Source organism: Perca flavescens, chromosome 11, assembly GCF_004354835.1.
Source record: "Perca flavescens isolate YP-PL-M2 chromosome 11, PFLA_1.0, whole genome shotgun sequence".
Classification (NCBI taxonomy): Eukaryota; Metazoa; Chordata; class Actinopteri; order Perciformes; family Percidae; genus Perca; species Perca flavescens.
The window spans coordinates 23611040-23632429 of NC_041341.1; the positions used below are offsets into that span (position 1 = coordinate 23611040).

At 39.7% G+C, this 21390-nt stretch overlaps 1 protein-coding gene across 1 annotated transcript in view; it reads right to left on the reverse strand.

The window, feature by feature from the left end:
- Nucleotides 1-14973, reverse strand: part of vwc2l (von Willebrand factor C domain containing 2 like) — a 26713-nt gene extending 11740 nt beyond the window's left edge. The window contains exons 1-2 of the mRNA XM_028591845.1: nucleotides 14587-14973; nucleotides 709-838 (exon numbers count right to left, since the gene is read on the reverse strand). Of these exons, the coding sequence (XP_028447646.1) occupies nucleotides 709-838; nucleotides 14587-14973 (517 nt within the window). The remainder of the gene's footprint in view (nucleotides 1-708; nucleotides 839-14586) is intronic.
- Nucleotides 14974-21390: the final 6417 nt, after the last annotated feature.

The following is a 21390-nucleotide window of genomic DNA, read 5'->3' on the forward strand; positions in this document are numbered from 1 at the left end:
ACTCATGAACAATTTCTATATTCTTGGTGTGACACGTAACATAATGAGAAGGCGGAATGCAATAACAAGGCACATAATCATGAGAGTACATTTCATTGTTTATCAGGTTTTCATTTGAGTTCAGAAAAACTTTGTTGGCTCTTTCATCTCTCAAATGATCTGAAGCTTACATTTGAGCTGTGTAAAATTACATAACAAAACTATTACAGCTTATATAGCTTATAGAGCTTTTCAGTCAGGATCACATTGCAGACAAACAGTTGTACTTTAGTCATTAAGCTCCATCTGTCCCTCAGGATTGGTGCTGGCAGAGGATAGTCTCCCACCTTGCCTTGTAAATAGCCAATGAACCATTGGAATCCTATAATTCTAATTTAGGGATTGGCTGCATGTGACAAGGGCGTCAGGGCACTGGGAGATAAAAGGCTCTCAGAGGACCCATTAGTCCCTCCTACCGTGCCTTTAATCAACGGCCTAATGTTTACTCTGCTTAGTGCGTCATTTATAATTAAAACTAGTACTGCTCATTAGTGTCTAACAGGCCCAAGGTAATAATTTTAATTCATAAAACATCGATTACATCCTCATCCTCTAAAGGCGCGGCCGTCAAATGGCGATACCACAGATAAACTTTCTGCCATCGGTTTAATGAAAATGTAATGACTTTTGAGGAGTGTGTGTTGAATTCCAAAGGAGATGTGTGTTTACCGTTTTTACAGATGGGGCAGCATTGCTCCGGCTCGTACACAGGGTTGACACACTCTGGGACTGCGCAGTCGGACACCACACAGTGCACCTCATTATTTGGTTCGCAGCGGCACCATTCACAGGGTGACGGCTGTGGGCAGAGGGGGCAAGAGAAATCTGGATTAGATGATTCAGTATGTTTCACCTATATCGGTGTGTGTGTGCGCTTTACATGATTACTACTAGTCAGCCCGCTCCTGTGCTGGTATTTCCCAATTAAAAATGTTGTTATGCATATCATACTGTCTTCCTAAACAAAGAAACAAGGTAATACATTATTCACAAGGCCAATTTTATTAGGCTTCTTGCATCTTAACAGAGCACATAGCTGACTTAAAAAAAAATCCTTAGAAATAACTAATAAGGGAGTATGTAAAGTAGTGTTCATGATGTTTAGTATTTTGCTGCATTCTGCTGCGGCCTGCCTCAGGAAACAGTTCAGAGGCTTATCTTACCACCTCTGCAACATGTAAATCAGAGCTATGCAGCTCTCTGAGCTGCTGCCTCTGACTTGACTCTACCTTTACAAAGTCTCTTGACCGGAAAATGAACTGTAATGCAATTACATGGAGTGGAAAAATACAAAACTGTTTCCAAATCACGAAAGGTCAACTGTTCATCATTTTAGGTTTTCTTCCTGCTCATCATAGGAAAACAGTCTTTTTAGGGCATCTCTGCTCTGGGTCTCCTCTATCAGCGACTCAGCTCTCCGTACTAAGCTTAGAGGGTACAAATGTGTCATATTTGTTAACCCTTTGTGCTGTTCAAATTTGATAAAATATATTTTTTTTGTTGTTGTTACGTGGAGAGCAGCAACTGAAACCCAGCAATTGTTGGTTCAGATGAGTCCTAATAAACTGGGCTATCTTTTTCCGTGTATCAATTTATATACAAAACCAGCTACTTTGTGAGCAAATGTTGACTCTTGAATGACATTGAGGTGACTATGTGTTTGACTGTTGGGTATATAACATTGGTATGTACTGTAGACATTTTTAAAGGAATAGTTTGACATTTTAGGAAATAGGTTTACTTTCTTGCTGAGGGTTAAATGAGGAGATTAATACCACTTTCAAGTCTGTATGGTAAATACAGTTAGCTTAGCATAAAGACTGAGCAGAATTTGTGGAAACAGCTAGTCTGGCTCTGTCAAAAGATCTACCAGCATTTCTAAAGCTCCCTTATTACAGTAAACAGTGGAGGCTCCAGGAAGTTATTGGTACCAACAGAGAAATAGTCTGGTACATAACCCTCCATAAAATAGCAAAATGCTGTTTTTACAGTTTGGTTTTTGTTCGGATTAAACAAACGAGATCTAATGTGTGCATAAGTGAGCTTTTAAGGTACTGGTATGCAGATGTTGTTACCTTGTGAAAGAGCCAGGCTAACTGTTTCTCCCTTGTTTCCAGTCTTTATGCTAAACTAATGCTTTATGCTAACCAATTGCTGGCTCCAGCTACATATTTACTGTACAGTCAAGAGAGTGTCATCAAACTCCTCATCTATCTCTCGTCAAGCAAGCGACTAAGTCTTTTTCCCAAAATTTTATTATTTGTATTATTCCTTTAAATGCTGGATGTTGTGCTGTGAAATTAATGTTTTATGTCATTATGCCATCAACTATCCCAAACTGCATTAGTTCCAGACAGTTTGCTATATTTCCATCTACTACGATTGAATTGTAGCAACAACAAAAACAACAGTGCCACTGTTCTAGTTAAGTGAAAGGGCTGTGGTAATACTGGATGCTTTAATATGACTTTTATCAGCCAATTTTGCCAGGATGCATTAAGTGGCACTGAGTGGGAAGTGGCCAGACTTGTATTTTTATTGGAATTTATGGCAGTCTGGATGCACTGCAGCCACAAATTGAATATGAGGAACATTAAAAGATGAAAAGGGGGGGCACTAGACAGGAATACAAATGCATAACCCATTCTCTGATTGCAGCCATACTTCCTTAACTTAAAACTATCTGTATGTAAAATGATGTCTCTAAAGTTCACAGCAGAGATAATTCAAACATGAATCTAAGACTGTTTCACTCCTATCATTCATCTTACCCTCCTTGTGGTAGAAAATGTATACAACTTTCTCAACTGTTACATACTTTCTCTGATATGTCAGAAAACTGTCCGGTGCAAGTTAGGAAGTGAAACTGTGTTTCAGATATGATGTTTATAAAGGACGTTAAGAAGTTAAAAATCAGACACCTTACAAGGAAATAAAAAGTCCAGTAACAGGGACTGCATTTGTGTCAAAATGTCTGTAACTTGTAAGGGTTCTAGTATAAAAAACAGTGTTCTATATATCTCTGCTTTAAAAGATTCACACTTAATGATCATAGATTTAATCTGCTCATTCATTGTGCCTGTTGCATATTTTAGAGCTGCCTCGCCCTAATGTAAAACACACCTTTCCTTTTCTAGTGTAGCTGCACTGCAATAATAAAAACTTTTAAGAAATAGATGGAACCTGAACATCTATAACTCGTCTCATTAGAAATTCTTCTCATATTTTACCCACATAAGTAGTTGACACCAGTGCCCTGATGTAAATAAACCACAGCAAGAATATTTATCTGTCGGAGAGTTAAACATCCATACAGTTATCTTCCCCTCTGTCAGTTTGAGCGCTCATACAGAAATGTACCAATTACACGGCAAGATGTTGTGTCATACATAGACTGGAAGATGGACTATATTTTTCCAACCTGACAGACTTAATCTGCGGGGGCTGGCAAGGTGGGATTCAGGGTCTGCAGTGGAGCATATAGGTCTGTGTCTGACACATCCAAACTTGATTCAAGTTGTCATGGTTGCATTTCAGGTTTCTGATTCTGCATGTTTCTCCAGCAGGAATATCTGGTTTCATATTGGCACCAGTAATTGAATATATAAAGCTCACTGAGCGTTGTTGTTGTTGTCCATTAACTTTCTGGGTTGAGTGAAAATGAGGTACCTTAACCTTGGGCAACATATAAAATCAATTACACCTCACTTTAAAGGGATAATTGGTTGTTGTTGTTTTTTTTTTTTTCAAGTAGGGTTGTATGATGTACTTATCGATAGTGTATTACCTACAATAGATGACAGTTAGTACGTTGGCAGTTTGGAGGAGCCGGCAGCAGTACTGACTGAAGCTAAGCAATGTACTGCTGTGGACAGGGTCAGCATCAAAACGTATTTTAGCCAACTTAAAAGGCCCACCTAGGAAAATCCATTTCAGTTTAAGTGTATGCTATATTTAGAATATTTTCACCGCTTAACCCTTCAGCCCCTTTCCTCCAGTTTCCACAGAAGTTTCCCCTCTTTCTTTTTCGGCCGTTCAGTCTCCCTCTGCAAATTATTTTTCTTTATAATTTGGTTCATAAAGGTATCCTCTTGTCTTCACAGTAAATAGCATTTCATTCTCACTGTCATAATCACTCTCTTTTTTTGTTTTTGTTTAATCCATAAACTGGAGTGAGTCTGACCCAAACAGCTGATCTGCGACATAATACAGTGCATACATTGTATTAGTGCCAAAGGAAAGGGCAGTCTGATGGCAAGGTAAAGCAGTGAAAATATTCTAAATATAGCATACACTTATACTGATATTATTTTTTTAGGGGGCTAAAGTATGTTTTGCTGCTGACCCCATCCACAGCAGCTTCTATGTCGGTACTCGTCTGCTTCTCCAAACTGGCAAAGTGCTAACCAAAAGCTACTGTAATACACTGACTATCAATAAATACCTCATACAACCCCTCTTCAAAAATCCAGACTATTTCTTTAAATTGACACTGCCAGCAGCAGAAACCCAGGATCAGTCAAGATTATGTTAGGTAATAATGAAAATGTCTCATCAGGGAATTGAAGCAACAGCAGTCTGCAATCATGAGCTTCATACTGTGTGTTTATTACAGTCTTTAAATGGAGGTTCAAGTCTACTAAGTGTGTTAATGCACACTAGTACTCCTTTTATGATTTTGTAGAATCCCAGTTATATGGTTTTGCATGTAAACACCATATCCTGGTTTCAGAAACCTGGATTATGCCTTTTTTGAGAAAGCCAATATGCTAGCTGAAGTACTGTGATTAAAAACTGAGATACTGTGGCATGTGAACACCTTATTCATCTTACAGTCTGCTATGTACGAAAACGTGTCCTCAACTTTATTTATTAGTTGATGAAACTCGGACATTTGATTGACGTGCTGAACCAACGTTAGTTTATTTCCATCCCATATGGAGAATGCAAGAAGAGGTTGTCCTGTAGGAACTATGTGGGGTTTAATGGTCACATCTGACCCATGTCTGAAACTCTAATGCAGAGGGTACACTGTAGTGTTGCTCTCATTCTTTATTAATACTGATAAGATGGAGAAACTGAAACCAGAATGCAGCAGCAAGAAACAAAAATGGCCTCATTGTTAAATGCTGAAAGAGCTCAGTTGGGACAGAAATGAGAGGGGCTAGATGTGGAAGAGTCTGATCTGCATTGACACAGAAATTCAGAAACCTGTATATTGTTGAATTAGATATATGAATATCCAGGTTTTTCATGTTACATATCCTGAATATGGTCAATGCTAGGATAAGACTGCAAGTATCCATGGAAACGTGACCTTTGTAACAAAAGCAGCTACGAACATGGTCAAAACAACAACATGCATCCAATAGTTATTACTTCTTTTGGTAATAAAAGCAACAGGCTAACGGCATAACATTCCTCTCCTCAACAGAGCCATTACTTAGCAGTGGATGGTGGATTACATAGTTTCAAGTATCTAATTATAGGTAAAAGCACAGCACAATCATTAATTTACTGTAGGAGCAGGACAATTAGTTAAGTGGATGGTAAGGATCCAGCTTACACCAATTTCTATTAATATTTGATCATCTGGAGGAAATAACTCTTAAAACATAACAATGGGAACAATTAGACGCAGTTTTAGTGGAGTCTGCATCTGGCACAGATACAGTTTCCCTTTTTCCCCCATAAGCATTTTACTATCTTTAGAGAATAAAGAAGAAGATAATTAGACATATAGTCCTTAAAGAACACATTAGTGATGCATGACTAAATCTGCTAAACCTTTCATTTGTTTTCTAAGCAAATGCGTTGTCTTGAATAGTGGCTGCTGGTAAATTGTAGAGATACATTGAAATTAAACTCAACATAAGAATTAACATATATTATTTATGTAGTTTGAGGCGATGCAATCAATATATTTTGGAAATGAATGTGAGCCAGAAACAACAAGACTAAGACTTAACTTTATTGTTTATGGCACACATTCATTTTTATTGTTGTCAGACTGACAAGAAATGGGCAGCTGGCTTCTTGACATTCTCATTCAAAAGTTTGTCATGATCTCACAGGTACATCCATGTTGTATTACAGTTGGTAACATGCATTTCTCAATACTGAATATATATATATATATATATATATATATATATATATATATATATATATATATATATATATATATATATATACTATACAATGTGGAAGGTATTTAGTGACCACATATTTTAAAATTCATGAACTGTTTTTTCACTCAAACTTAACTCACCACCAAAACTCTATTCTGCACATGTTTACACACTATCATGAAGACCGCTAAATGTACATGCAAAAGCTACATGCAAAACCTACACAAAATGTCTGTAAATTAGACTGCAATTGGCATCTCGGAAAAAAGAATTGGGACATACAACACTGACATATTGGTATTCCTTGATCTCTATCAAGGACTTGTAAGGATAAGAGAGGAAATAAGGTGTGATGTGGATGAGAACTTTTGGCCAAATGTATAGAAGTAAGTATATATAGTGACTATATTGTTTTGCATAACTGGAATCACTTTAGTTTCATTTTGTGCATGTCGGAATTACTCCATTTTAAGAACACATTGCAGATTCCTTCAATGTATTCAGCTGCGCCTGGTGCTTTTAGTGCGTTCTTTTGTGTGAGGTCTACTGTGAAGATGATCAGTCATGCCTTAGCCCAAACTCACAAAGGTAAACGGGGTGCCAGTGCTGAACTTAGATATGCTGCCAAATGTTTTACTGAAGAAATGTCTCCTGTTGTCCCCGTATTATTGGCTGGGTATTTGAGTGAATCGGCTGTCATGCTTTTAATTCCCACTCTGAGACAAATGGAGACGGGGCAGGGAAGCAAGGAATAGTCAAATAACCTTCAGCGGGGCAAATGGTACTGAAAAATACTTTGAGGCTGGACAACAGGGTCACAGGAATCTCACCCATGCGGTTAATAGGAGTGATGGGAATGGGTTGACAATCAAATTGCATGCTGCTGTTGTCCAAGTCAAAAGAATATTTCACCGGTGGTCAGGGAATACAGAGAGGGAGAGAGAGAAAGGAGGACTTGTGGATGAGTGGAGTTGAATGCTTAAAAAGACACTTGATACTTGTACAGGGGTACTTTATGTGCAAGGAAGTTCAAACCAGAAAAAAACTTGTTTGATAATTCTTTGTGACCTAATTGTTTTCACTTAATATATTCTTCTAATTAGGGCCCTTGTTGCCTCTGGCAAATTGGATAGGAAAACCAATTTGAACAATCATTTTTACAGCTTTTATGGCTGTTTTGTCTCATAGGTGTCAGTGCTGAAAAGCAGACTCACTAATTACTGTGGTGTGTGATGTGTAGGCACCTCCAGTTGTGTGCATGCTCTTTTAAATTCATTGTTGTAATTGTCCGCACATTTGCTTTCACGGCACATTTCTATAATTACAGTACATCGACTTCTGCAAATAATTTTTATGTATTGAGAAAACAATTAAAAGTCATGATAAACAGAAAGAGTTATATTAGTGCAGTTATACTTGCCTCTAAATGAGAAATTATTTGAAATAGTGTGATGGCTGAAATGTGTACCATTGTCACTGAAAATGTTGGAGCCCTCTCCCCCCCTTTTCCACTCTGCATCCCTTCCCTAGGGGATCGCAGGAAGCACGGACGGGATTGTTCACATTTGAGTTCACATCCCAGCCCTAGCCTGACGATCTGGGATCTGAACTCACCCTATATCTCCTGGTTCTTGATTGCAGCTGCGCTGGGGCCAGAGAGACGCCGGCAGCCATGCTGGGTGGACTGGTCCCTTCCTCATCTGATGGGGAACCCTGTAGGTGAAATACCTACTTGTTTGAGTGGCATGACTCTCTCACAGGGCAACAAAACAAAGACTAGAAAATATACCCACTGGCAGTAAATCTACACCTACTTAAATTATTACATTGTATTAAATACTATGTTGCTAAAAGTAGATACTTAAGTGGACGGGTTGTTACTGGGATATGTACTTTAGACTTAATTGTCAGGTTGCTGATGCATGAGTTATACCAGCATTAGATTCAACAAATGACAGGCTGACATTGCACTGAAGTCCACTGCTTTGTGTTGAATGAATGCCCAATACCAACTGCATGTCAATGACTGCATACTCTGCTTAATATGGGACTTAATGGCTGACCTCTTGCATGATGGAAAAGTGCTGGCTGATGCCAAACTATGTATGCCTACATTGATTCTTCATGCAAACCTAAACATCCGAGCATCCCAGAAGTTCTAAACTGACCACATCTCTCCCGTTATCATTCTGAGATGCTGTGTCTTTGCATTTCTTCTCTATTATCTGCTTCTGAATATAAATGTAAACGTCTGCGCAATGTAGCACGAGCACTGCAAAGGAAATGCCAATGAGGCCCACAGCAAAGGTTAACCTGTCGGCGTCTCTAAACCGGGGTCTGTATACAGGGGCCTTTGATTTCCTTGAACACTGCAGGGTTCCGAAGCTTTCATGTGCTCTCTAAAGAAACCCAACCTTCACACAGGATAGGGACAAAGACATCTGAGTTACTTGTGTGGTCTCAGATAGGGGAGGTGGATCCTCACAGATTGCCTCTCTCTCTTTATTTCTGTTATGCTATTTTTTACTGAAATGATCAATAAGAACAAATGAATGTTTTTTTTTTTATCCTCCAAGTACGAAGAAATGTCCTTCCCTGGGCCCACCAGTCAAGGTTAGCATGCAGGTGAGCTGCACTATTGATGGACTTGATCTCACATCAAACTGCCAGGCTTATGCACTCACAGCGGTCCTTACAAAATCTGTGGGCCTGCATCCCAATGCAGGACTGAGGGTGATCCTTCTTACGTGCAAACACACCAATCAGTACAGATTAAGTACATACCCGTAGGTTTAAAATGGGCTGATCCCACAGACCCCTTATTAACATCAACACTGTCACTGTCATGCTGATGTGCCAAAGCATAAAGCAGGGCCACAACTAACAATTGTTTTCATTATCAAAGTTTTGTATTATTGTTTTGATTAAAAAGCAAATCATTTAATATAAAGCATGTAAAAAAAAAATGTAAATGCCCATCACTTTTCCCTCTTCAAATTGCTTGTTTTATCCAATTAAAAATTCAAAGCCCAAAGGCATTCAATAATAACAATAATCATGATAATGTAAAACAAAGAAAAGCAGACATTTCTTATCTAATTGCACTTCTAAATTGTTGTTGATTCATTTAGATGTTAATTAACTAGTTCAAATAAAAGTTTCAGCACTAGCATGGCATGAAACTCCTGGTTAACAATGGAAAACCAAAATGAAATCACTCGTTCAGCTGCTCATTCAGCTGAATGTAGAGGCAGGTACATGAAAATGAAAAGCAACTTAAACGGTTTCCCATTAATAACTGATGGACAACTCCTAGCCAATGTTTTTTTGTTCCTTTTGGTTATCGGTTTTGTCTGATTTTTCAAAACATTGCATTTCCACAGATTAACCGTAGCAGTGATTAATTATGAGGTTTTTCTACATGCTATTTGGCTGAACTCACTGTGTAGCCCCCTGCCTGCTTCAATTTGTTTCAGTGACATGACATGCTAATATTAACAGGTGCGACATATTCTAACATCTCCCAGCAGAGGTTTCTTTGCTTTGCCTTGAAGTCATTATGTAAACTGAAACAAACATACGAAGATTAAACAGCATTCTGCTAAAGCCTTGCATGGCAGTTAAACTGCAATGAGTTTTTCAATAAAAATAGTTAAACTGTGTTTGTCTACTTGCAGCACATGATGTCCATATGCAACTATCTGAATATCTAATTTCCAACACTGAGTAGTCCTTCACTGCCTCATCCTCTGAACACTATAGGATGGCAACTGTAACAGGCTGTGGCTGACAGTACACATTTCTCCCTGGACATATCGATATTGATTTGGGGACAATGACATGGCTGGAGAGCTATCATGTCTTGTTGTTAATCATACTGTCAAATTATATCTACTGTTTGTCAACTGTTTGCAAAATTATTGACTTTGAATCTTGCTAGCATATTGTTAGCTTTCCAGCTCATAGCTGGGGTTCTGTGAGCTGACTAGAAATATTTCCGGTTGCCAGGTCATATCTAAGGTTCGTCCTATTTACTGGAGCAGTGAACGTTTCCATTGCATAAGAACCTTATGGGATGGTAATGAGAGTTTGAAACAACTTTAGATTTTGATTGCAAAATGCATTAAAATATATATAAAGCAATATTTTAACAATTAACCATGGTATAAGCGGGTTAATGCCCTTCAAGGTGTCCATTATCAGGTAGTTAATGGACTCCGGGTGAGGCAACCGTCTGACAATGGACACCTTGTCAGGCATTAACTCCTACTTAATAATGGGTCAAATAACGTTGTGTAATGTGAAAGGGGTTGTGTGAGGTCCACAGAGAATGATCACAGACTCTGCAGGTCCCTTAAGCGCTACAAAATATTTTAGCATCTTCATCTTGTGGTTTTGCTTTGACTGTAACTGTAATGTTTTGGTTTACAGACAATACTCTCATCAACCTCATCTCAAGCAGCATCAGGCAGCAGTTTGTGTCAAAAAAGCTCTGTTAAATCAAGTGCATTCTACCTGTGCAACACCAGACAGCAGACAGAAGAAGCTAGCGACTAGCTGGTGGACATAGTGAAGCATTTAGCAGCTAAAGTGCCAGACATATCCCTAGGGGTTGCTAGAGACCAAAAACAGTGCTAAAAGAGACATACATTCATCAGGTGGCTAGAAACATGAATGCTAATGTTGCTCTGTGTCAGCTGGATGTGTAACTGTTTGTTAACACATTCGCCATAACAACTTCACAAGGTGATAATACATGGGTGACAAATTAAAGGAAAAACCTAAATAAACAAATATAACGAATGCATTTGCTTTCACACAGGCGCACAATTAAGCAGTTATTATCCAATCATGATCTGTGGCATGTATGAAAATGCTGAACAGCAAGAGGAAAAGACGTTCAAAGACAGTTCATTGTTGGGGCACGGATGGCAGATGCTTCAATCACAGACTGCTCAACTGGCTAGTGTTTCAATAGGAGCAGTGACTAAAGTGACATCTGCATTTAGCTCTATGGGGAAGACCTCAGTAATAGGGTTGGTCATTGTGGTCAATGCACATTTGAAGACTGTGATGCTTGTACGTTAGTGCAATATGTAAGGAAAAACAGAAGAGCAACTCTTCATCACGTGACTGAAAATGTCAATGCAAAACGTGATCAGACTGTGTCAGCAAGAACAGTCCAACAATCACTGAGAGGGCTATCATAGTAGAGTTGTAGTGCATACATCCTTTATTAAAAAGATGAATGCACATTTGAAAGTTTTGTAGTGCAAAAATCATAGGCATTGGTCTACAGAGATGTGGAAAAAGTGATATGGTCAGATGAGATGTCCTTTACCATATTGTCGACGGGGGCGAGTGCATGGGTGGCGTACACCAAGAGAACGTACAGGCCTGAATGCTTGACACCTACAGTGGTGACATTTTGCTGGAATGGTTTGGATCCACTTGTCCCCTTAGAAAGAAAGGGTCACTGAAAATCAATACAAAGTTGTTCTGAGTGATGAAATTCATCCTATGATGAAACATTTCTATCCTGATGGGAGTGGTCTCTTCTAGGATGACAGTGTCCCCATCCATAAGGCACTAGGAGTCTCTGCATGGTTTGAGAAGTATGAAAATGATGTGAATCATATGCTATGGCCTTAGCATTCACCAGATCTCAACCCAATTGAACACCTATGGGAGATTTTGGACAGACGTGTCAGACAGCGCTCTCCACCACCATCATCAAAACACCAAATGAGGGAATATCTTTTGGAGGAATGGTGTTCCGTCCCTCCAGTAGAGTTTCAGAGATTTGTAGAATCAATGCCATGGCGCATTGAAGCTGTTCTGGTGGCAAGTGGTGGCCCAACACCTTACTTAGACACTTGTATGTTGGTTTTTCCTTTAATTTGTCATCCACCTGTCAATATGTTTACAGCTTGTTCAGCTGCCTCCTAATGGCCAAAACATGAGAAGCAATTAATACTGCTCAAACTGAATTCTTTTAGTTTAAAGACCTTAGGCATCTTCATCATTATAAACATCTCTTCCTATTATATTTTGCCTGGAAACGCTTCCAACATGCTTGCGTGTTGCGTGAAAAATAGACGTCTGTTCTATTTCTAGCAGGCACGTGTTTCTCGAGCTGCGCCTGACACGTGCATGTCACGCAGGCAGTGTGTAGGCTCTAACCTGTTAACATGGGGGCCGAAATATAAACGGACATGCCACGCAGCTGACACGCTCATGCCACGCAGCCAGTGTGTAACTGGCCTTATCCATACTTGTATATATTGTAGCAGTATGCAAATGTTAAATGTTGACTTTGAACATTTTGCAGATGTGAACAATGATCATTATGTCTGATAATTTGAGGAAATCTATGAATCCAGTAATTCTTCTTTCAAAACATTTAAAAGCATGTTAGTGCTAAATGGCTGCAATGATTTCAGTCCTATATCTCTTTATAAGGCTGAAAGCATGAAATCTATGCTTTCACGTCTCAAAAGAAGGCTTAGATGAAATAAGATGCTCAGATTTGTTATGGTATAGGTGTGGTAATGTTAATAGATGCAACTACTAAAGTTCACTAATAACATTGTATATCTGTTTAATTTACTTATTTGGATTTACACATTGTTTGATCTCTGGTATCTCTATAGTGGTTACCAATACTGCTGAACACTCTGCTATTCTGCCACAGACAATGCTAGTTAATATTGGAGATCATTTTTAAAGTTTAGTTTCAAGTATTCATTTAGTTCTGGAGAGTCTATCATTTTGAGTTTGATGCACAAAATAGATGATTGAAAAATGCTATCCTTCACTGACACATGGACTCACATTTGTACACCTGATTATGAGAATCCATTAGTCAAAGAGCTGTTAGTTTGTGCATACAACTTTTTTTAACTTGAAAAACTTGGTGGTTGTTTGTGAAAAAAATGTTTCCACTGAAATCAGTTTCTGGATAAATCTGTGGTGAGAAATAGGCCAGAATTATGAAAAAAACAAAAGGCAATTGTCATCATACAACCAGTTTGCTGACTTATCTCAAATGTTGGACACACTAGATGTATGTTTTCTGCCTGTAGTACCATTATGTCATGACATGTAATTGTTTAATCCAGAAAAGGATACATTTAGGTGTAAAACAGATGTGAAAAACAATCAAGAGTCAACAGCCTAACTTTATTACTAAATACTCTTAATTCAAATCAGTAGATCCAAAACATTAATGTGTTTTCCATTGGAGCAATGGACATATTAATCCTAACTGTTTACTGATATATTTTGCACAGACATGAACAAATGCCTTGATTAATAATAGAGCTATACCTTTGTTTAGGACATATTGTGTCATTTAATCACTTACAGCCCCAATCCTCTTGTGAGGAATTGGAATGATAGGGTTTCCTCATGGGCAGCAACAATTTAAACACAGACCTTAGTTGTCATGCTAATAGTGTTATATCTAATCAGGCAGTACTGTCACGCTCTGTAACAATCGCTGAGACACTGGTCTGGTGGGTAGAAACAGTGCTCCCTGTGCAGGAGACACAGGGAAAATGAATCTGCCAGCAATGACTCAGTGTCCGCAAATCGCAAATCAAAGCATTAAAATACTCTTATAGCATCTGTCAGTTTAGTAATGCTGGGTAAATGTTTAGTTGATGGTGCAGGGAGGGGGGATGACATCACTCTGGGAGGCAGCCATCTTTGTGCCCTTGGCCAATAAACACAATTTTTTATGATACTTTTACAGTCTGCCAAAAAGCGATATACTAACTGAAAGTCTGACTAACCCAAACGCTAACAACCAGCCCACCACCACATGTCAATTTGAGCTTTATTTCGCAATTGAGATATAACGGCTGCTACAAAAGTGACACTATCATGACATTAGATTTTGTTTCATGTTTGAATTGATTTCCGTATGTCACTTGACACAAATATGCAAGTCTAGTTAGGGGTGTTCATGTTATTGTATATGAAATTTACAACAATCCAGACAGACTGCCATGTAAGATGGTTGCTTAAGTGGCATCCAGACTTTGACTGTGACTGACTGAATCAACCTGGCAAGATTGAACCAACTCATGAGCATCAGATGGACACTTAAGAGATTAAAAAATGTAAGTATTATCTGTTTTATAATTATACTGGAAGACACAATGCCAGTAATTAGATTGGAAACAGTATCTTTAAATAATCATAAATGTTTCTCCTACAGTATGGGACAGAAGCATATTGGAAATGTTGATGGTAAATGTTATTAAGTGCTAGAATTTTGCCATGACTTAGGTTTGTGTAAGCTGAGCATCTGAACCAACTGTTTCCATGTTAACATGTGAGAAATAAATGAGGTTGTTGTAAACAAAACAAAAAAATAGATCCAGGTTGGATCTTACAACTCAAATCTTACCTTGAATTCTTCCAGTATTTTATACGTTTTTCCCCGGTATTCGCAAAAGTTTTTAACCTCCTTGCACTCGGGGCAGCATCCATTGTGCTCCACTTTGGAGCACTTGGGGTGCAGTTTGGGGCACTCGGGCTGATCGCACACAGGCCCGTCCTCCGTGCATACGCACGGACAGTTCGAGTGTCCCGGGTAGAAGCGCTCCCCGAGTCTGTAGACGAAGCCACTGTCATCCACGCATCCTTTCCCCCGGTAGTCATCGAAGACGATGTTTTCACTGGCGGTCCGTTCCGACTCGTCAGCGTTGTAATCCTCGGGGTTACCCACCGAGGCCGGAGACACGGCGCTCAGGGCCAGCAGGAGGACGAAGGCGGACGAGAGGAGAGGGCCCATCCTTCGCCGCGGCATCGATATCCACATTCAACAAGATTGTGTGGATGTCATCCCTAGGCTCCCGGTATCCTCTCTGGATCCGTCCTGCGCTTCATCATCACCATCATCATCAATTGAGGAAATGGGCTGCAGTGGAAAAAATAAGAGATGATATGATGGATGATGATTCCACTGCTGTTGTTTTGCATATCCTCATAAACCAGTAAACCTCACATCCCAAATACTTTTATTTTTTGCTTAGGCTTGTGTATATTTTGCACTGCTGCAAACAGTTGTCATTATAGAGATCATTCAAATTAATTAGGCTATTATTCTATCTCCCCAGACAAATGGGAATCTCCAATGCACCTCACTCAACAGACTAATGCCATAACATTTGAAAGAAAAACAACAACCTTTTGTTGACACAAGAAGCGTGTATACGTGCGCTCTTGTTGTGGTAGTGGTGGCGTGGGGTGTTAAATTAATCTTTTCGTGCAAAATCTCAGCAATGGGTAATCATCCAACTACAGAGGAAAAGGTTAAACCATCCACTATCTGAGGTGATTGCAGTGGGCTCCTCACAGTATTCTTCTCTACATTCAATAAAAAAAACACTACAATTTCAAACTCTAAGAGCGATCAGAGACAACAGGTAGCTATTGGTCTGTTTACTTTGAAGCCAATGATTAAACAAATTACTGCTCCGACTCTGGACTTACAGTAACCTGTTCTTACTAAATCATCCATGTAACATGCAAATCTCCCGAATCATAAATGCGCAATGATTTAACCCAAAATGCATCACTCCTTCGGAAGGGGAAAACCACAGAGCAGAATGCAGTCCGTTCAGCAATACATAGCTGAAAATAAATATTTCCCCCGGCTTGTAATCGTGTGGTTTGTAAGTGCTGCGTGTCTTGACAGATCAATTGAAAATGCCAGTGACAACAGGGATGTATATTATACGATAGGGCAAACTCACCGCGTTGAAATAGCTTGATATCCACTTAGTGTGAAGCCAGAGAGCCCAACACATAGAGGGCTAGAGCAGATTAAAGATAGTCGCCTAGCCTATTGGAAACTTCACTTTATCCACAGGGTAAATTCACCAGACTCCACAAAACACTATAATCCTCCCTCCCGGTCGTGATGATGGGTTTAAAAGCAATTAAACACCAGCCTTTTGGAGATATGGTCCCCCCTTTTCCAGTGGAAAGAAAACGATATCCACGTAAAAGTAGGTCTGCTTCATGATTATCCTCGTCGGACTCACCTTTTTGAGACACCCAGTTTACGTCCAGAGGCATGCGGTACGGAGAAAAAGACAGAGACCGAGAAAAACAGATAGAAAAAAAAAAATCCTCTGTAGCGTTCCTTAGGAATCAATTCAATATTTCCCAACGACGCAGGTGAATGTTAGGAAGCTGCAGTCAGTCTTGTTGCATGTTTGAATACATCCAGCGGTTGCATGAAAAATAAAAATCCAGATGGGTAGAAGTTAGAGTATGAAAAATTAAACCAAACGGGATTGAAGCCAGTCATTGTTTGATTTTCGGTTTTCGGCAGAGGTCGCATTCATCGTCAGACGGCGAGACTGAGGGAGCGCTCCGACTTTCAGCACCTTGGAGAGCGACTGTCTCCTGCGTCCTGCACTGAGCAGAGCAGAGCAGAGCGCCCCCCGTCCCCCTCCGCCACCCACAGACACAAAAACGCTCACATCCTACATTCCGAGGACAACTTTGACTGCATTCCTCAAACTGGTCCTGCAAGAGTTAAAGGCTAAAATCAAGTCAAACGACAAAATAAGCGGTCAGTAGTCGGAGATGTTCCTAGATGAGCAGCTGCAGGTAGGACTGTGAAATGTGCATTTTTGTGCCTGTAAACGAGTGCGCCTATATTTATGTTTGTGTTATTATGCGCCTGTGCATGTGTGTCTGCGTACGTGCCCCTGTGCGTGCCAAAGTGTCTTCACAGATGACCTGCAGCATATTTCCTTGAGTCACTCATTATCTGCAGCACAGTAGCACAGTATTCAGAATCCCATTTGTATTCTGTCGTGCAACACGAAAAGGGAGTCTGACTTGTCAGCCACTACAACAACAGAAACATACAGTATGGCTTTGCAGAGCAGCATCATCAGCTTTGTTTTACAGATGGTAGCCCATAGGGGCCACTGCCTGACTACATTCAGTCAAAGCACAGATGACCGAGTGAGACCCATCACTTAATTAGTTATTCCCATGAGGAACCATACACATCTTCTTAACCTTAACCGTATGGCCAGTCTTGTTCAACGGTAACTGCTTGCATAACCTTTATCTGACTAATGATAAAACCTGATACTCTATAGGTGCTCTTTTACTTGAAATACTTGTCAATCCCCTAGGCAACTTACACGAAAACTTGCCTCTATAAAGCAAGTCTATTACAAATAAAACAATGGCGTCTGATGCATACTTGACACACCAGGGAAGGTCAAATCCAAATGAAACAGCCTAATTTAAAAAATGCATTCACAAGTTGAGGCATTCATTCTGGGTATTTACTGCACTATTTTCTACTTGACTTAAATAGCTTAAAAAAAGATTTATATGGCTATCCAATTACAGACACAGATCAATATTAAGAACATCCCTACAGCACAGGTATAGTGCATCATCTCATTTATGTACATATAATATAACATAAGGGGCATGTCATCAATTACATAACCTGAGTTAAAACCCACCATCCCATGTTGATTTCCCTCATTAAATCTTCATTAATCACAGAGAAGGAGATGGATATAAAGAGAAGCTGACAATTTAGATATAGACTTTCAATGTCTGAGACAGCTAAGATGTGGATTGGGCAAGTAGGGCTGCAGCTTAACATCAATACTATGCCCTTAATAATATATCCAGTGTATATGCTCATTAATGCATGGGCATAGCATGAGCCTCCTCACCTCTGAATATGATTCTGGGCTGCAAACAGCAAGCCTGCTCACCTGGTAACAGTTGTCAAGCAACTTCAGCATCATGCTCGTGCTTGATGACATTCACCTCTCTAACTAACCCTCTATAGAAAGAGCAATATGTTAGCCGCCTCCTGTCAGCTACACTCCACTCATTATTTTCCTAATCCTAGAGAATCTAAAGGCTTAACAAAATGTAATCATATGAGCTCTATCTTTAGACTAAATAATAAGTCACTCAGGTTGTGAGGCAGTGCAGCCAGTTCCTATTGACGGGGATCATGCAGGGAGTTTAGTTATCTCTAAAAGGTGGCAGGTGTTTGAAATGCAGATGCCGGCAAAGCTGCAATCACAACAAAACCTGTGGCAAGTGGGGGTTTGTCAAACTCCTGGTAACACACGCACAAGTGCATAATTACTGTGTCAGCTGAAACATTTAGCAGGCAAACGCAGGGCAAACTGTGGTTACACTGTTAACTTTTCTCCTTGACTGAATACAGAAACATGGAATGCATATTGTTATTACATTTCTATATGGGTTTGTATTTCTCTTAAGCCCCTCTAATGCTGACTGCTTCTCTCTCATCATTTAAAATCTGTATTTGACTTCATCAGGTTGCATGTGTGGGCTGCATTTCCCACCTCAGTCTAACACAACTTTGTTTCTCCTTCAAATCATGCCTCCTCCACAAACAGATGTGTTTTGTGTCAAATCAGACTGATCATGAAATGGAGTATGTATGACATGTCAGTTCGTATGTCATTATTGGCATGTTATCAAGACACATACTCGCTTTTTAGTGTGTTTATCAATGCCGTTTGACTTACATTACCTTGCGATTGTGTGTGAATTGACGCCGTAGCGAGTAGTATGAAAGGGTGAAAATCCGCAGGAGACCGGGGATCGTGTCCTGTGTGTCACATTTCCTAAACTCAACCGTCGCTTTCTTCTTTTACTAAAGCCAACCACCTGAAAGTCCTGTGTTTTACACCAATAATGGCATATGAATTGGCGTGTCATACATACGTCATTTCTTGAGATCAGTCTGCCCTCATGGTTTATAGATGTCTGTTTTTCTCAAAGTGCATGTCTTTATCTCAGACTCTGTCTAAAACATGCAAGTTTATCGAGGATAAAAAAAAATACATGCATTTTCCATCCTGTACTACATTGTGGGCTTAACTATGCACCACAACCCCCCTACCCACACCCCTTTCTCAACTCTTTGTACAGAAACATCTTAGTCGTTGACCTGGTTACAGTGAAAAGGAACACTTATGGTTCATAAAGCCTCCCTCTTCTCACAACACTCTCCGCAATGGAGACAGAATATTATATATATATATATATATATATATATATATATATATATATATATATATATATATATATATATAATTTATTAAATATGACATTGTACTTAGGCAAATGTTGAACCTTAATGTGAGATGTGTGTTGTGTAAGACAGCCGGCCAGCTACTACAGCACGCCATGGTCCATTAGGCCTTCACTCTGGCTCACGAAAAACATTGGGTGGATGATATAAAACAACACCAGTACTGACAAATGCACTAGAGCAACCACTTTTACAGACTACCTGTGTTTAACTGCTGGGTGGTGAGTCTTGTTGGTGGGACAATGCTTTCATATGTCATTTCTTCTGAGCCTACTAAAAGAGGTGTTTACATCTCAGTTGCGCTTGATGTGAGGCAAACAATTCCCAGCCCACAGGACTGGGTTCCAATTCAATCAGCTAATGGAAAGGGAGCTCTTCATCCCCCTGCCTCCTGCCTTCCACCACCTCCGTTTTCCTACAGCAACACATTCACTGCGGCTGAGTCTGTACCAAATGTTATAATGGTTTAGCCATTAGGGCTAAATTTATAACCTGCTAGCAGGTCTTAGGCTTTATATTCGGTCACAGCTATTCACGCTAACTTATTAAACTGAATGCCAGAGAGGGAGAAAGTAGAGTGAGCTGAAGCAAGTGAGAGAGAGGAAACAGATAGTAGGAGGAGAGGTGGGCCTCAGGCAACTCAAGGCTTTTGTGTTAGTGAGGCATACAATTTTCCACATCCATGGAAATACGGGTTACGCTTAATAAAGCCAAGGCTTTGTGCTAATGTCTCAAAAAGTGAAATTCACGTTTAACGACGCAGTTATGCCTCTCACTTGCTAAGTATTCTGTTCGTGACTTTTAAATTAAAACTAGTAGTGAATTTTACTGTGACAAATGTAATCCTTGGCTTGAGCTCCTACAATCCCTTGCTCATTTGACTGTGTCCACACACTACTTAAAAAAGGCTACTAAAGATATTTAGTCATCTTATTATGACAAATGTGTTAGCAATTAAATCATCCTGATTTTATAGACACGTCATTCTACACATGGTATGTACAATATGGTATCAATAGACATTTGTCACGGTAGTCAGAGAATGAAAAGTTTTCTACATAAGAGTGACATGACACTGTCATGAATGTGTCATAAACCATTATAAACAAGTCATAATCGTTTATGACTTAACTTTTTTTTAGTAAGTGTCATGACAAGTTATGTTTATGGTTATGGTTATGTTATGGTTATGGTTATGGTTATGGTTATGGTTATGGTTATGGTTATGGTTAGGGTTAGGGTTCATGTGTCATGACTGTGTCATGACAGTGTCATGTGAGTGTCATGTGTTCATGACAGTGTCATGTCACTTTTGTGTAGAAAACTTCAAGTAAAGTGTTACCAATATATCAAATATGCCAGGTAACATTTTGGGGAAATATGTATAAAATGATGTACAAAACATAACAAAGACGGGTTTGAATGTTTCACTTGCGTAAACATCATATAGAATATCTAACATGATACTGCCAGATAGTGATGGACCAGACGGCTATGTAATGGGAAACAACAGGGGAAACTGTGTGTGTTAAGTGGGAAAGGAAAGTATAAAACAGTGTAATAAATCCAAACTGGAAGCTTTTTGTAGTCAGTGTGCTGTGTGGATTGTATGCCTAAGTGTTTCAAATCAAGCCTGCCTTCCAGCGAGTGCATCTCATAGCTCCACACGGTTTCAACCCATCCACTTTCCCCTGTGGTCCTATAAACCACATCCTGTATTACATGGCACACTGATTCAGACATTCAAATAGCCCTTGTAAAGCAAGGGGAAAGAGATTCATTGGTTTTTGGGATGAGTCAGCTTGGTGGCAACAGTGAATAGGGAAGGAATCCATGCTCTAGTCTCAGTTTGCTGGTGGATCGCGGGTCTCCCTGTGATACTTATTATCCCAGCTGTGTGTAACGGTGCGCCTGTGGGTGCTGGCATTTTCCACCGAGTTAGAATAAGAGCTCTCTTCTCCTCCCATAGGGAACCTGTAGAGACTCTCTGATTCGCTTTCTCCAAAGGCTGATGATGCTTCAGCAGCTCCAGGGAGGCACTGAGCACTGAGACTGTGTCGCTGTGGTTGGTTGCCTCTTAAT